This window comes from Talpa europaea (genome assembly GCF_964194135.1).
Source record: "Talpa europaea genome assembly, chromosome: 1".
NCBI lineage: Eukaryota > Metazoa > Chordata > Mammalia > Eulipotyphla > Talpidae > Talpa > Talpa europaea.
In genome coordinates, this window is record NC_140073.1 from 13,294,953 (window position 1) to 13,312,728 (window position 17,776).

General features: G+C 34.8%; 1 protein-coding gene across 9 annotated transcripts in view; it reads left to right on the forward strand.

The window, feature by feature from the left end:
• Positions 1-9,127: 9,127 nt before the first annotated feature.
• The window catches only part of PHF21A (PHD finger protein 21A), a gene marked incomplete at its 3' end in the record, with an annotated part of 135,278 nt that continues 126,629 nt past the window's right edge, over positions 9,128-17,776 (forward strand). For 8 of the 9 annotated variants that reach the window (XM_084252276.1, XM_084252272.1, XM_084252278.1 and 5 more), the window contains exons 1-3: positions 9,128-9,549; positions 13,848-13,880; positions 15,684-15,749. In XM_084252276.1, the coding sequence (XP_084108402.1) occupies positions 9,496-9,549; positions 13,848-13,880; positions 15,684-15,749 (153 nt within the window). In that variant the 5' untranslated portion in view covers positions 9,128-9,495. Of the gene's footprint in view, positions 9,550-13,847; positions 13,881-15,662; positions 15,750-17,776 lie in introns of all 9 variants that reach the window. The other variant, XM_084252275.1, reaches the window with a different exon arrangement.

Here is a 17,776-nt window from a genome sequence, read left to right on the forward strand (position 1 = left end):
GTAGTTTGTTTCTTGAAGAGTAACTACTGCAACTGATTAAGAGAAAGTGAGGTTCAGTGGAAAGGCCAGCTCAGTTAGAGGAACCTCAGTAAGCTCTTCCAGCTTCACCTCCAATGAACTGTTTGACCTTCCGGGGAGTCACTTAACCTCTCAGGCTTTGATTTCCTATGTAATTTCTGTAGTTGCTGTAATTGGTTTGTGAGCAGTTTTATGATATCACAGTTTTAGGATATCATGGTAAAATTCTTTATCAATTTGGAATTGACTCACTGATTTTTTGAGAAAATGCGCTGGAAATAAGGTGTGTAATCCATTGTATTCCCTTTTTACTGATGATGACTTTTTAGAAGATTTTATGTGACTATACTTTTTTAAAATGCTGTATAAGTAAAAGTTAAAATCCCAATCCTATTCTGATCACTTTGAGTTTCGATTTATTTTATATATATTCTGAGTATCTACCATTGTTGAATCTGTTGCATTCACCATCTCCAGTTCTGTGGCTTGCTTTTCCATCCTTTTATTTATTAATACTTTTTGATGGGGCCTCCTTGGTGGTGCAGCGGTTGAGCACTGGGTTGCGAAGCTGCACAGAGCCTCTGCAGCCCCAGTTTGATCCCCGGCTGCCGGGCAAGGGTCGCACATGGCACGCAGACCTCTGCTGCCGCCCGCTGCTCCCCTCAGCAGTGTATTTTGTCAGTCTGCCTGTTCTGCTCTCCGCTCTGGCTCTGGTGAATTCTCTCGCCCTCCCGCGCTTCTGACTGTACCCAGTGCTTGTATAAATAAATAAATAATACTTTTTGATGGACATAAGTTCTTAATTTTAGTTTAGTCCAATTTGTCTTTTCATTATATCTTAAAAATGGTAACATTTTAATTCCTAGTCAGCTGTTTCTAACCAAAGTCATTCTTTTAGCAAATAATGCTATGAGAGATTGATGCATAAGGAATTACCCCAGCCTGAAAGAACTACTAAGAAATACCTAATAGGGAAAATAAACCAGCAATAGGGTTTCAGTGTCACTCAGTTAATTCATTCATTTAACATTTATTGAACATTTACTTTGTGCCTGGTACTGGTTTAAGTGGTACAAAGTCCAGTAGCCCAGTAGGTATCTGTAATATTAAGAATCCATCTTTTTAAAATTGAGCTATTGATATATAAAACTATCCTTTTTAGGTGTACAACATTATGATTTGATATATGTATATATTATGAAGAGTACCACAATAAGTTTGGTTAGCACCCATTATCACATGTAGTTTTATCATTTTTTTCTTTGTGAGAATCCACTTTTGCATAGCCACATGATTCTGCAACTTTTTGCATGATTTTTCTTTCAGTTGGGAGTTATTCTAACCTTGGCAACAATTAAAATTGTCATTTATATAGGCTTGAGAGTTTTAAGTATTGCTACTAAAGGCAAGGCAGGATAAAACAGCAAATTAAATTTCTTTTTGAAAATAAATGTTAACTGCATAAATTGGTCCCTTTTAAAATTATTTTACTATATGTTTGATGTAACTGTACATGATTAAATAAAAATTTATAATATGAATGACATGAAGATTTTTAAAAATATCCCCTGAGAAAATGAGAACACATATTGGAGTAACATCAATCAAGGCATAGGGAAGAATTTATAGTTTTAGACCATGGTATATAGAGTTTAAATAATTTAATACTAAAATATTAGGGGAAAAGTTTTTGTTTATGAATTATTTTAATTTAAAAAGTTTGGGTCTGGAAGGAGTTACAAATCAACTGTATAGCCTGACTTTTCAGACATTGAAGTCAACTTAAAGAAACACAATTGGTAAAAGCATTATTGACCATTGGATTGGAATACCAAAGCCTTTTTCTTTGTGACTCTATCACACTAAATATGTATGTGATACAAGACAGGTCACTTCTGTGTTATGTAACTTATAAAAGTGGGGCAACTTTAAGAATATGAGTGAAAACTGTGACTATGCATTATGAAATGCTAAGAATTTCAAACCTTCTATAAGAAAGTCTATTCCAAAATTAATTTAAAAAAGGCCTTTTTATGTTGATCAAACTAAGGGTCAATGATGTTACCTTAGTTTGTTGATATAACAATAAACAGTGGCGTGGAGGTCATTTGTTGGGAATAAGAGTGTATTTCTGTTATGTAGATGAGGTGCAATTCTCTGCGTCTCTTAGGAAAGGGTAACAATCAACTACTTTACTTTACCTTGTCTTGAACATTCTGTGGAAAATTAGGGATTTAAACTGCCCTTGAATTCTTTACTTGGTGTAAAAACTACCTGTCTCTTCCTTTTTTTCCCTTTTGGATAGTAAAGCTTTATAGACTTTTGTGTGTTTTAGTTTTTCCTTAAAATCAGATGGAAAAGTTTTCCACTTTTTATGATTTGTCATAAATCTATGTTTGTTGTCTAATTCTTTGTTCCCCTTCTTTTGTTTCAGAGAGCAAGAGAACTGAAGGAGAGCCAGTTCCCCCAAAATTGGTAAGTACCTTTGCTGGGTAGGCATCGTGTTAGATGACTCAAATTATTCAGTGTTGTGTTTTGGTTTTTTTTATTCCCCTCAAAAAAAATCTTTCTCCCAAAAATGAGGCTTTGCTCTTTGCACTGAGTAAAAGTGAATTTTTGTCTGATTTCACATAGCCATATTTCAGATGCATTTGTGTTTCTAATAAATACTGCTAGACTTGCATGTTCCTGCATTTGATAACCTGTTAAAATGTAAAGGTCCCCTTTGCCAAAATGTCCTTAATGCAGTGGTTAGGACTGAAAATTCAAGTCAGGAGATTCAAAAGTTATGGTTCCCAATGTGTTTTATATTATTTAATATGCTGTTAAATTTGATGGCCTTAATATATATGTATGCAAAATGACTAGGTGAATGTAACTATGGGAATCTCAACTCTTAAGCATTTATTTTCTTAAACTAAATGTTGGATTGCCTTCATGTCTGATAATATATTTTTAGTGTGTGTTGTTTTGTATCATCCTCAAAGAGTAAAAACTAAAAAGAGAGAGAGAAAAATGTAGCAGTTTGAGGCATGTAGGCAAACTCATTTTTTCCTGAAGAGTTACTTCAGTATATATTCCAACAATTTGTAGATCATCCCAGCCAATCATTTCTTTGAATCTAATTCAAGATCACATATTGCACAGGACAGGTTAGTGACTAAGCATCAAACAGATATTAACCTCATTTAGAGAGCATGTCTTATGATAAAAAACTGAACTCAAGATAACTGGAATAGGTAGTCCCCTAATTTAAGCCAGCTCTTTTTTTTTAAATTCTCTCTCTCAAATGAATTAGTAGGTGAAGTAGATACTCGGTTAATACTTCTGTCTGATGACTTAACGTTCCTTGAGTTGTCTCTCTTACCTTTTAGGCATTGGGCTTTGAACATGAAAGAGAGGCATTTGGACTAGTCTTGGATATTTTACTACCTTTTTATTTTTTCTCATGGAACCTTTTAAAATAATGAAGAGCCTATAGCCCTCTACTGTGAGATGTAATAGAAGCATAGCATCTTAGAGAAGGGACCTTAAGGGCCTTCTTTTCCACCCTTTTACCCAGTCTGGCAATTTATTCTGTTTCCCTGACAGATTGTTATTTGGGTACATACTGAATACTATATTTTTAAAAAGTGTAGCTTATACTATTTTCTAGAATGTATTCTGAGGAACTCTAGTTCCACAGAAATGAATAAATATTACTGAGGTGGGGTGGGAGGGATGGGTAAAATATTCTGTGGTCAAATAATTTGGGAAATGCTGCATTAAATAAAGTTAAACAGGTTTCTTTACTGCAGGACTTCTCAGAACCTTTAATATGCTAATGTGCATTGTGAATCTCCAAGAGGGGGATATGATATGCAGCATTCTTGAATCCTTCTAATGACAGGGAGCTCACTACCTCATAAGGTAACCCATTCCTTTTTTGTACAGCTCTAATCCTTAGCTCTTCCTTGAATCGATCTGAAATCTAAATCCCATAACTTCCACTTCTATTAAGTACTTATTGGTTATGCTGACACCACCACACCTTCTTGTATATCCTTTGTATAATAAATATTTATACAATTCTGGCAAGGCTTGCCTGGACTAGGTTTTTTTTTTTTTTTTTTTTTGTCATTAAATAGCACTCTTGTAAATTTAACAACCAATTCTAAAATCTGAGCCTCATTGTCACAAAACTCTTACACACTGCTCTCCAACTTGCTTCATTTTGAATTTCTTTGAGTTTTAAATTTTCCTTCAATGTTCCTGTTGGGTGCAGTTGGCATGATTTTAGAAGTACTTTATTTCTGTAAAGAAAAGTGGGAAATAGAAGAATGTGTTTGTGCAGTCTAGGCTTGTGCCCAGGAGACTGAGGTAGAAACTGTATATTGAAATGAACACAGGTGGTAAGGAGAGGTGCAGCAGACTGTGAAGGAGAGGCTGCTGTGGAAACCCTGACTTGACCCAAGACACCACACCCTGTGTTGCAAGCATATGACCTGTGTAGACTTTTTTGTGTTGTTTTATTTTTAAATGAGAATCTGGCCTCCTCCCCTACAAAAATAAAAAGAAATAGGAAAGATACATGTATTTTACTGAAACACGTTCAGTCTTCATAAATCTACATGTGTGTGCACATTATACACATATATATGTATACATATATAAATTAAGTGCTTTGAAAATATCATCTCTGCCTAGCTGAGGTGATTTTTGTCAACAGTTCTTATACCATGATTTGAGCTTAGTAATCTTGCCAGATTCAAAGGGTAGCCTCTAAAATCAGAGTTGCCAAGTTCTTTGTGCATTAGCATTTTCTCTTGACCTGTGGAATGTCACCAGAGAAATAACACTATGAAAATAAGAAAACAAATTATATATATTATTAATATTTTCTTCTTTTGTTGTTGTAGTTTTCAATAAATAGTAAAATAATTATTATGTTTAGCATCAGTGATCATTGTTAGCACTGTTAGGTAAGTTAAAAGTCAAAGACACTATTTTATCCCCCTGCATATTGGATACAACACAAGAAGTATTTTGCATGAACTTTGAACCTGTATTTTATTAAGTACGTGACTGTAAAGCCTTTCTGCTGGCTCATATTTTAAAAAATTAATTCACTATTCTGAGAATACAGATCAAAAGCAGAGCCTTAACAACAAAGAAATATATTGTATAGAGCATATGGAGCTATCCATTTTTAGGGGATTCAGCATATTAAAGACTTATTGCTAAAGAAATTGTTGGTTGAGGAGTCAGGTTTTGATTGGAAAAAGTTTAGATCAATTCAGAAACAGAGTATTTTTTAGCAGTAAATTCATGATTATGGCATTACACATTATTAGAATCATAATGAAAGATCTAGAGGTCACATATCTCCAAGCAAAACTAAACCCCAAAAAATAGTTAGAAGCCCCTCTTTTGAAAGCATTTTAAAATAGGAAAGCCTAGAGTCTTCTTAGCAATACACTCTGTTGAAAAGTTTATTAAATGTGTGTTTGCATATGAGTAAGTTAACAAAAAGCATAGAACTTTACAATTTACATAGGGCTTTTCACCTTATTTAAACTGCGTTAACAGTCTATTAAAATAGGTGATATTCTTCCTATTTCCTGATTTATAAGCAAATAAACAAAAAATTGAGGCTGAGAGTAGTTTTACAGGGAGTAAATGGAATTTTGGGTTTGTTTTTTGGGGACAACAAATGTTATTTGCAGACATCACAGCTGCTTTTTTTTCTTTTTAAGTGGAATTGATTATTGTTTTTGTTCGACCCGCTTGTCGGAGTTTTTTCATTTATATTTTTGTATTTTGTTACTGGAAGGTAAGTTGAGGCCATTGGGCATTAGGGTATTCCAGTGGTTTGGCATGCACAGTTTTGAAGGTAACAGTGTTTTGTGCAGGCTGTTGCCCTTTTTGATAGTGTTTAGAGTTGTTGGATGGTGAAAGTACTGTACCTCAATAAAGTATGTCTGTTCATTATTTTGTGAGTATGTTTACATTTACTTTTCAGCAACTTGTTAGTTATAACTTATTAGAATTGGTGAAAAATTGATAAACCATCTTTAAAAATTTTAGCAAATAACACCTCCCTTTATGATGCTATAAACTACCCTCTGGCTTCAAATGATGATTGCATGAGTTGTCTAAGCCCCCAGAATGCTTTTTTTAAAGATTCAACTTATGCTTACCATGTTTTGGTAAGCTATAAATTTATGTATATAATTTGTTCCTTTAGACAGAGACCAGTCTCTTAAAAATCCAGAAAGAGATCTTTTTTTTTTTTTTTTGAAGATTTATTTATACAAGCACTGGGTACAGTCAGAAGCGCGGGAGGGTGAGAGAATTCACCAGAGCCAGAGCAGGGAGCAGAACAGGCAGAAGGACCGAAGTACACTGCTGAGGGGAGTAGTGGGCGGCAGGAAAGGTCTGCGCGCCATGTGGGACCCTCCTCCGGTGGCCAGGGAGCAGCCGGGGATTGAACTGGCACTGCAGAGGCTTCAGGCAGTTTCGCAACCCAGCGCTCAACCGCTGCGCCACCTGGGAGGCCCCAAGAAAGAGATCTTTTTGAGGAAGGAGAATCGTGAATCTTCTGATCTTTCATAAGTTTTTCTCTAACAAGTGTTACCTTTTTTAACCCTTTAGTTTTATTAAAAAAAAGACTATTTAGAGTCCTTACCAAATAAAGCTTCATGTCTTTGTGTGTCTCTAATAAACAAACAATACTCTGATGGTGGAAATAAAAGCTAACAGTTCCACTTTAACTTTAGTTGCAGACTTTCCCTGCAAGGTACTCTGACATTTTGAGTGTCTGGTTAAAACTTGGTTTTACTTTTTTCTTTCTGAGCATTTTGTTTCATTGTTGACAATCTTCCAATGTTTCATTAATCCTCAGTTAAATTTTCTTGTTATTTAAAAATAATTGCTTATTTTCAGTGGAAAAATTTGAAGACATCTGTATCTTGAAAAGAATATAGTAAATAACTCTTATTCCTCCTACCCAGATAACCTAAAACAAATTACAAAATTGTCACCTGACCCAGCCTTCAGGCAACTCAGAGTATTATTGTTACAAATCTTTATTACTGTGATAAACAAAACTTCTTAAAATTTGCGTTTCTATGATTGTTGAAAATGGATGTTTTTCATTTATGTTGATCATTCACATTTCTTCGTTAATTGCTTTTTCATAGTTAAAAAATTTGTGAGCACACCAACTCCATAAACTATATTAATCTTTTTGTGTGTATTTCATATGTTCTCCATGTTTTTAATCTGCTGTTTGTTTCCAGAGTTTGTATGAGTTGAGCTGAGCTATGGTGTTTATATCTTACTACCAGTAAAATAAAATATGGTCTTCATGTTGTGAAAATACCCCGTTAACATCAAGATTAAGTTATAATTTGACTGATATAAGAAATCATATTTGGATACACTTTTTTGGTAAACCTTTGTAAAAATTAACAGTGTTCTAGGATTGTTTTTAAGAAGCGCTCTGATAGATAAGTCAAGAATTTGAGTAAGGAGATTATTTACTATTTAAAAGTGATGTGACTAGTTTTAACATTTGTTTTTATATGTTTTTATATGTAATCTTACAAAATCAAATCTTGGTGTAAGTCAGTAACTTAACGATTCTGATATTTATTTTTTATTATAGTTCCAAAGATTTTCTAAGATAGTAAGTAGCTTAGAAACCCAGGTTTGTTAGTCAAATCAAAAATAATTTTCCACATTATCTCCTCTAAACTTACTACCTTTATCAGACATTTTGGTTGACAGTACCATTGTACAGCTATCCTTTCCTAGCCTCCACAGATAGAGGTTGAAAGGAGTTTTGTGCTTTTTCTTCTTAGGTTAGAGTATCTTGATATAGTTTATAAACCCTAGAAAAGAGATTATCATTGATGTTTTAAGCCTACCTAGCTTAAGCAATATAATGAGAACTAATCTTTACAAGTTAACCTCTCCAGTTAATATTCCATTATATCAGTTTTTATATCAGAATATAGATGTTATCCATAGGTAAATTATTATCAGAAGGTGTCATGATTGTGAATCATAGTAGTTCTTCTAGTTTCCTGATTGTTCCCTTCCTCAGTTTGTAAGAATGCTGAAAAGCTGCTCTGACTACAACTATTATAGGTACAAAGATGAAAAGAGAAAAATGTAAAGTTTAAATTAATTCAAGCAAAAACAAACTTTTGTTTTGGTAGAGTACCTAAAGTGTCTAATCCCTTATTCAAGAAAAAAAGAAAACAAACTAAATTAGCCATTGAGCTAATTTAAATTGTCTAGTAATAGGCAGAGGAGAATGGGAAGGTTCACATTCACATATCAGGATTTTTGTCATTATTTCCGCATGCATTTTACTTGTATAGCCAAAGAGATGCACTCCACACTTGAGCAAATGGGAATGTCTGTCCCATCCATAGCCCACCTCATTGGTGTGTACAGATTTCTTTTTTTAATAATGCCTATGGACAGTACAGTCAGCATGGCATTGTTATTTGTGTTAACCCTTAAATTATTAACTAAATGTAAACCTTTATGTTATACTAGAATTTGCCCATTTTGAGTTGTTTTATAAATAGTAAGGAGTCTATCCAAATGAGTGTACATTAGGCTTCTTTAACCTCTGAGAGACCCTGAACTCTTCAGTTCACTCTGTGTGAGGTTGAAAAAGTGTATGACCATTTTGTTTTGTCTCTTATAGGACAGTGTGTCCTGGATGGTTATACTCTCCCCTCTGTACTCTCACCTATGGTGGAAGTGGTCTTGTTCATCTCTGTGTCCTGTGACTGTCGTATGTAGCTCAGTGCTGAGTGCATAGTAGGTGCTTAGGTGTTTTCATGACCAAGTTCAATATAGGTCTCTCCTTTCTTATTTATTGAAATGTTTTATAGAGGAACACTCAAAGAAAGCTCAGGAAATTTTGGTACAAAATTTAGTACAGGGCCTCCCCTGGTGGCGCAGGTGGTTGAGCGCAGCGCTGTGAAGCTGTCCGCAGCCTCTGCAGCACCGGTTCTATTCTGGCCAGCGAGGGTCCCACATGGCACGGCAGACCTCTCCTGTTGCGCCTGTTGCTCTCCTCAGCAATGTATTTCGTCAGTCTGCCTGTTCTGTTCCCCATTGTTCCCCACTCTGTCTCTGGTGAATCCTCTCACCCTCCCGCAGATCTGGCTTGTACCCCAGTTCTTGTATAAATAAATAAAAATCTTAAAAAACAAAAACAAAATTCAGTACAAGGCATTTCATTTTGGAAAAATATCTATTTGGGAAATTTCTTGCCCTGTGTTAGAGAATAAAATACTTTTTGACTAGTAATTTTTTAAATTTAACATGAATATTTCCGTTATGCCCAGCATAATAATCCAAAACATTTTGTGATCTTTACAGCTGCTGTGAGAAGAAGAATTTGTTATTTTAAACGGAGGCTGAAGAAACTATAGAATTAGCAAACATAAGAGAAAGTGGAGAAGGTAGAGGATGGAGTTGCAGACTCTACAGGAGGCACTTAAAGTGGAAATTCAGGTTCACCAGGTATGTTGTATTATTGGCTGCTCCCACATCATATTATTAAGTAATGGCTAAGATTAGTAGACAGGCCCATCTCTAGGTTTTAGTACTGTTTTTAATCATCTATCAGAATGCTGTCAAAGGGACATACCACTTGCCTTATATCAAGCACTACTTAACAAACACATTTTAGGAACTTCAATAAAGTATTCCTGACTTTCCAGAGAAAAGAACTGAACTTATTTTTTTCATATATCAAAAGTATTTTTTAAATACATTTTTTTAAATTTTGGTTCAACTGAGAGACTTTGTTCCTATGACTTAACATGCATATTTTAAATAATGAGACATATTTAATTTAACTACCATGTATACTGATGTTTTTACTCATAACTCAGTTTTATACCTTGATTCCATTCTTTAATAATGAAAATGTGATTGCCTGCACAAATGTTTAAATTTCAAATTTCACAATTCTTACATTTTACCTCAGTTCCCTAGGCTAAACCTATAAGATACATAAGTAAAAATAAATAAAATATATTCAGTTACACTTACATGATACAATGTTTATATTATTTATAAAATATATAAAATACTTACATATTAGATATGTATAATATTTATTTATGCATACAAGAGCTGGGGTACAGGCCAGAGATGCGGGGTGGGTGGGGAGAGGGAAGAAGGTGAGAGGTTCACCAGAGACAGAGTGGGAAGCAGAACAGGTGGACGGACTGAAACACACTGCTGAGGGGGAGAGCACCGGGCACGACAGGAGCTGTCTGCCTCGCCATGTGGGTTTCTCCCTAGCCGGCTGGGGATCGAACTTGTGTTGCAGAGGCTGTGGATTGCTTCATATTGCGGTGCTTAACCCCTTGCGCCACCAGGGAGTCCCAATATGTCTTATTTATATATAAATGTAACTGAGACAAAAAGCTATCCTTAACTAAATCATTAATTTTATTATATAAACAGAATATCAGTGTTTTATGTGTGTTTTCTAGAGTTAGCTGGATGTGGTTGTAGATTCAGATAGAGATACACTTATAATCCTTTGTAATTAAAAGTAATAAATTATGAATTGACTACTTTTTGAATGTATAGCCGTTCAAGTTGTGAGAGTGGAGAACAAAAGTAAGCTATTTTTTAAAGGTATTTGTTCTTACATATAGTTTCTTGCTCTATATGAATAGCCTAATACAAGGTTAATTTCTGAAATTGTTGCAAGAAAACCTTGTACTTTTGATAGCTACTAGATTTACAAGTTGACCAGTATTAGGGTAGATGAGAATTTATAGGAAAACTTCAAAAGCACTTTGTGTGTTTTTACTGTTTATATTGAGTCTCTGTATGTTCAGAAATTCCTGCTACTGCACTGAGTCTTACTAAACTGTTGAATAGCAGTTGTCTTAGAGTTTCCTGTGTACAGGTGGGCTACTTGTTGTGAAGTGTTTTGTTTTTATGGTAACTTTAAGAAGTTTAGTATGTAATATGTTATGCACATTATATTTTATTTGGCTTTATACTAATTGAGGAGAATAAAAATCTGTTTATAAAAACAAGCTTCTCTGTTCCTGGACAAAAGTATTTTAACACAATGTTACAAGGCAACCCCAATGTGAAATGGGTTGGCCTGACTGTGGATCCTCACCTGCGTGTTAAAAGGGACTTACAATGAGACTAAACTGCAGGCAAATACAAAGAATTAATAAAGGGTTTATTTACAAAAAGCGGAAATGAATAACTCAGGGAGAAAGCGAGAGAGACAAATTGGTGAATGCGCCCTACCAGTTCTACTGAACTGAAACCCCAATAGCATGCTGAAAGCTGGTGAAGCACCCCCAAGGCCCACACGTCTGGTTATATCTCAAACCTGGCTTCATAACTCCACCCTCAGTTCCCAGCATTCCTCCCTTCGGTGATGGTGAATATTATGAGAATTGTAGTCCTTGGTGTTTTGGATCTCTTTGGTCTGGAGTGGGGGGTGCGGTCCACAAAACCTATTTGTGGACTCTGTTCAGGACATCCTTCCCCCACAACAGTAGCAGTGAATTGGATACCCAGTTTGACTGACTGCCAAATGACAATAGTTAAATTCACGATTTGTTCAAAGTTGCCATCTTCATAGAATGAATTCCTGGAGAATAGTAATCAGTCTGAAAGTTGCATGTATCAAACATGATTTAAAAAGGTACGTGTGATTTTTGGAAATGCTTCTCTCAAAGAAATTTTGAGAAGGCAGAGTTAACATTGTGCTTTTAGTAAATCCTCATAAGATATGAAATAAGTCCTAAACAAGACTTTCTTGAAATATTCATCACCTAAATTGAACTAGATTACTAAAAATTAAAGAGTTTTTAGATAATTGTTTTATATTTTGAATTCAGGAATACTTTATGAAAATCACAATTCTGAAAAATTTTAATGTTTATACTGTTTTAAAATCCAGTTTAAATTTTGAAATTACATTTTTTCAAAAGGGAAATAATACTCTTCCTAAAGTTATGCCACTTTCTTAATATGTACATAAGCTATTTCCGTATATATTCAGTTACCTTTTAAAGCATAAAATCAATAGCTTTATATTTCTCCTTAATTAATACACAACATTTTATGTTCAATGATAAACATTTATGCGCTGATAGTGTTTCAACATCTGAAGTATATATTTCAGTGTTAGTTACATTTGGAACATTATTTTTGAACACAGTTTAAAGTATTAACAGTACATGCAAGTGACATGCCTTATTCATAGCTAAAGTTATTATTCTGATCAGCTACCTGAACTGATCATGACGAGTTCAGGGATGCCAGAAATGACAGGCACTGCCTCTTAGACTGAAACCAAAGTCATATACATTTTACTAAATCCTGGGGCAAAGCCACCCCTTTATTCATTTCCATTTAAGGAATGAAATTATAGCTAAAATTGAGCTTACTGGATAGAAAGTTTATTGTGAAACTACATGGTATTGCTGTGTTGGAAATAATTTTCTTTATGGACAAGGGAGATGGTTAAGAAAGTAGTCATGGGTACATGGTTGATCTTTAGTAAATGTTTACATAATAATAACTGGTAATAGACATTTTATCTTTTGGGGGAAATTGCCCTTTTTTTCTTCCCTTTTATTAATATTGTTATGTGGATTTGTGGAAAACATTTTTTAAAAAGATTTATTTATGTATACAAGAACTGGGCTGTGGGACAGAGGTGTGGGGTGGTGGTAAGAGGATTCACCAGAGACAGAGTGGGGAACAGAACAGGCAGATCTACTGAAACACACTGCTGAGGGGAGCAGCAGGTATCAGGAGAGGTCTGCTGTGCCAATTGGGTCAGTTCCTGGGCCAGGCATCTAACTCATGCTGCAATGGCTGGCAATACTTGATAGCACTGAGACTTTAACCCCTTCACCACCAGGGAGGCCCCAGTTTAGTATGTAATTTAGAAAGATTTTACGACCAAAATTTTGTAAAAGGCCTTGTCACAAAGAGAGTGACAGATTTTTCAGTTACATGAAAAATTAACCAGGAGGAAGCCTCTCGTTCTTAGATACTTTAGATACTTTTTCCTAGATATTCCTTTATCCTTCAAATTCTTCCTTCCCTGGTTATTGTTACCATTGGACAGTGACATTTTCACAAGTCCGGGCAGATCAAATGATGTCCTTTTCTCTTTTGGTTGTTTTTCATTTGGTTGGACTGCTCATTCAGTATTCTCATAGCACTTCCCTTCCCAGAAGAACCCAGGTAGGTAGAGTTGTACATTATTGTTCCTTCATTTCCTTACCCACAAACACTGAGGATCGCTGCTCCACAGAGCGCATCCCCCTCCCACACAGAGAAGACAGCGACAAAGTCACATCTGACACTAGACTCCTTCTGTGGTAAGAACCAAACTAACAGACTTGCCAAATCTGTGCTTTGCTGTCTCCAGACAGGCCTGTTTTGTGTGAGAGCAGCTTCTTTCCAGGCCTTGTTTGGGATTCTAGACAATGACAACATTTTAAAGGGATGTTTGGTTTTTAGAGCTTGCAGCTTGTTTAAATTGCCTTTTTAAAGTCCTCATTCCCCCTCACATCTCCAGATTTGTTAAAAAGCAGAAGCTTTTTATTTCCAATGTAAAGTGGAATTTTTTTTTTTTAAGATACTAAGGAATGTGTGATTAACCTTTGTATGGATCACAGAAGTTTTGGAATATTCTGATTGTAGTTTTGCTTGTTCTTTTGTGTGGATTTAACTCTAGATTTTGGGGCTGAATCTGATTAGCCATAGTGAATTAATATGTAAGACTGATGGCTCTTTTTTCTCTTTATTATCAGAAACTGGTTGCTCAAATGAAGCAGGATCCACAGGTAAAATATTGCTTTTATTTAGTTCTAAAATTAAAAGTTTAAAATGACAATAAAATAATTAAATGTGAACTAATACTTAAGTTTTAAAAACTATCTAGTTTTTAGCAGCAATTTTTAGCACATTGCTCTTTTAATGGTTTAGAAATATCCAATCATCCTATTATAATAAACTTATCATTTAATCTTTGTTACTTTCATTTTATTATGGCAATCAAAATTACTGCTTATAGCCCAGAATTACTCTTATTTTCTCATAGTTTATAGTACAAATATCTTTAGAACTTTAAAATACTTAATCCCACTATGTTTAGAGTGAGAATTTTAGAATAATTTTTAAAAAGCAATTACAATTTTTTTTGTTTTTGTTTTTGAAAGAGCCCTTAGGGTTTAAAAGTATCTTATATAATAATCTAGCAAGTGTTACCTCTCCTTTAAATTCTCATAGGAATTTTTTACTTAGGCATTTTGTTCTATATCCCTGAAGAGAATGTTACCATGTTTTTGATGATTATAATTATTATTCAGGCGTTGTCTTTTTTTGCATCCATTAGACGGTGGGTCATAAGTATGGAGAGTATTTATAAGACTCGGGACTTAGCACCCAGTGGCCTAATGGTTCTATTTTAACATAATCCATTGATTCTGAGATCTGGCATTGGTAGCCCACACTTAACTTCTATTTGGTATAGTCCAGCTTCTATGAGACGTGTCTCCATTTTAATTTTTTTACTTTAATATATAATTTAAATTAGATTTCAGGCACTAAGAGGCAGGACCTTAGATTAATAAATTCCTTATTTAATATGTTAATCTATGTTATCAGCAATTGAAATATTATTAAAAGCTTTAGCATTTACCATACAACTGGTAGTCCTATAATAGAACAGTTTTAACCCAAAGAATCTGGGGCCAGTAAGTTGTTGGATAATCTTGTGGGTAATCTGTCAGAGAGGCATTATAGCAAATAAACTTGTAAAAAAGACCACATGGAGTAAACATGAGGAGGGGGGGTGTGTACCCCAACTCTCTCAGAGCAGGCAGGGTGAACTGAAGAATTACTTGTGAAATAATAAAAAAGTCTCTCATCGGGGTGGTAGTCAGTCTTCAGTAGGCTATCCTGCTAAATTAAGCATTTAAAAACTTTAATTTTGGATTTTTTTTCCCACTTGAATAAAGGCAAGCATACTCAATGTATCTCATCTAAAATAGTATTCTTTTTTGATTCCTAGAATTTTAGAACTGAGAAAATGCCCTAGTAGTCAGTGTGTTAATTTGAATGATGTAGTGTTAAGGCAGTTGCAGCACTGACAGCTTTTCAAATCTAGGCTAAAATAACAAATGTACTCTACTAAATAAGGGAGAGGGCAAGTAGAGAAAAACCTCTTATCTTTATTGATAATGCTGTTAAGCATGCAGTGTATGCATACTTATAACTTACATTTTCCTGCTTTTGTCTGATTAGTGGAGCTTTAGGTTTTCTGTCAACTGATACTTTCTATAAAGAATAATAATATTTTAGTAAGAAGGGGTACTATTACAGTGCAAGATGCTAAAATATAAACCTTGTTGTAATTTAAAACTGTTGCAAAGAAACTGCTTCTGTTCTAGTATTAGGAGTCTGCATTTAGAAGCTGTGTATTAGGTAGTGATAATATGCCTACCATTTAATGCATGACAAATCTGATTGGCTAAATGCTTAAGGTTGCTTCATCATTTGTAATACAGTATGCATAAGGTCTTCTTGCTACTATGCTGTTAACAAATGAAATATCTTTCTCACAGATATTTTTTCTTTCCAATCAGAATGCTGATTTAAAGAAACAGCTTCATGAACTCCAAGCCAAAATCACAGCTTTGAGTGAGAAACAGGTAGGGGAAAGGGGGGGGGGGCATATTTTTAACATTGTGTTCTAAAGATATGTCTGTTCGAGGCTTCTAGGAGAACTGCTATTTTTCCTCATGTGTGAAAATAAGTGTGGGCAGCCAGACTCAGTTTTAATTTTGTTTGAGCTCTGTTTATCTATTTTTATTTTTGGTTGAAATCAGTCTCTAGAGTATCCCATGGGTATATGTTACTGGCAAATATCTAAAAGCAATGTGGCAGGCTGCTGTTAACTGTGTTAATTAAACTCTCTAGTTTACCCATAGGGGAAAAGGGTAAAGAAAGTTAGTGGGAGTATGTGATAAAGAATCTTGTAGCAGCTGTATGTGCCTTGTTACCTGTTTTAAAGACTTGAGATGACATTTAACTTAGTGTGGAGAGAATGGTTATGAATAGATTTCTCTAAATGTGGGTCTCCCATTCTGATTACTGTCATACATCTGTGTCGATCTTTATTAGATATTGACCTACTATTATGTGGGAAAAAATTTGGTTGAACCTTTTAGCTTTATTCTATATAGGGCAAGAGAAAAGCGTCTTGCTTTTTTTCCTTTCTAAAGACATTCCGGAAACTATTCTCTGAAATTTTTTGTATGGTGACCTCCACTTTACCAGTTCAGGCTGCTCCTGCCACCAGGTGGAGTGTGACAATTGTTAGAACTCTAAGTAAATGTCTATGAAGCATTTGTTTTCTTGTTTCTTTCCCTCTGGCTAAAAAGGGCAGTTTTCTGCTCAACGTGTGAACCAAAAGCATGAGGTGATTTGCAGTTGATAGTTTACACTAGTGCCATCTTAGCAAAGATTTTTGACCAGATAGTTCTCAGTAATTAATTTTTTTAAACTTCTATTTATTGAAATAATAGCAAAGAGAGTAATTTACTTCTGTAGATTTCTAGTTTTTTTTTAAATTGGAAATTAGTGTACTGGTTTTTTTCTTGTTTTTTTTTTTTTTTTTTGTGGGACCCTAGCCGGTGGCCAGGGATCGAACTGGCGCTGCAGAGGCTGCGGGCAGCCTCACAACCCAGCGCTCAACCGCTGCGCCACCAGGGGAGGCCCTGGAAATTAGTGTATTGTTTTGTGTTTTCATTAAACTAGGGGAGAAATAAACTTTGAGGACTCTGGAACATATACTGGTGTTTAATGTTTCAGAATAGAATTTTTTCCCCAGAGCTGAGTGAACAATTTCTTTTTTCTTCCCTCTCCTTCTCTTACACTTCTAAGCTCTCTTATCTTGACTTCTCCTTTAGATTAGGGAGTTGCCAAACTCAAATTGGGAGGAGGGTGGCATGGTGGAGAACAATTTGTAAGGAAAATATAAACAGAGTTTGTTAGTATGTATTTGACTCTTGAAAGTGATTCAGGTCTCTTAAATCAAAATGATATGTGTTAGCAAAATTGTTCTAACTTTAGAATTCTTTTAGTGTTGAACTTCCTTAGAGTTACAGGGTTAGTTTGACAGAATGCCAATAAATGAGTCACTTTTGCTGAAAAATTCACGTGTTCCAGCAGGGAAAGCAGGTGAGAACTGATTAGTGGAGTAGGGGGTGGGGGGTGCTGCCACAAAGTTAAGACAACCTAAAGCTACATTGGGGAAAATGGGGCAATTAAAAAATTACATTTATTTGAAATTTTTTGCTTATGAGAGGTAAAGGTTTAGTTTATTTAACTTTTTATTCTGTGTTTTCTATTAGGGACTTCACTTAATTAAAAATATCAATCAGTCATTTCATCAAGTGGTAAACTCTTAATTGTCATTTGAACTAAGTTTGGATTTCAGAGCTGGAATTTCAAAACATGTGCTAGCATCAGGAAAACCTTAGTTATACAAAGTAAAGACCTGGAATCAAACTGAAACGCAATTTACTGAACCTTCCTGCTAGAACAGAAAATATATCATTTTCAGGTAGGATAGTATTTGAAGAAAGCACACTATAACCTTCAAAAGCTGGTTCTTTAGACTTAATTCCAATATAAAACATTGATATTTAGCTTAAATAGTTTTTTTCAGGAGAAA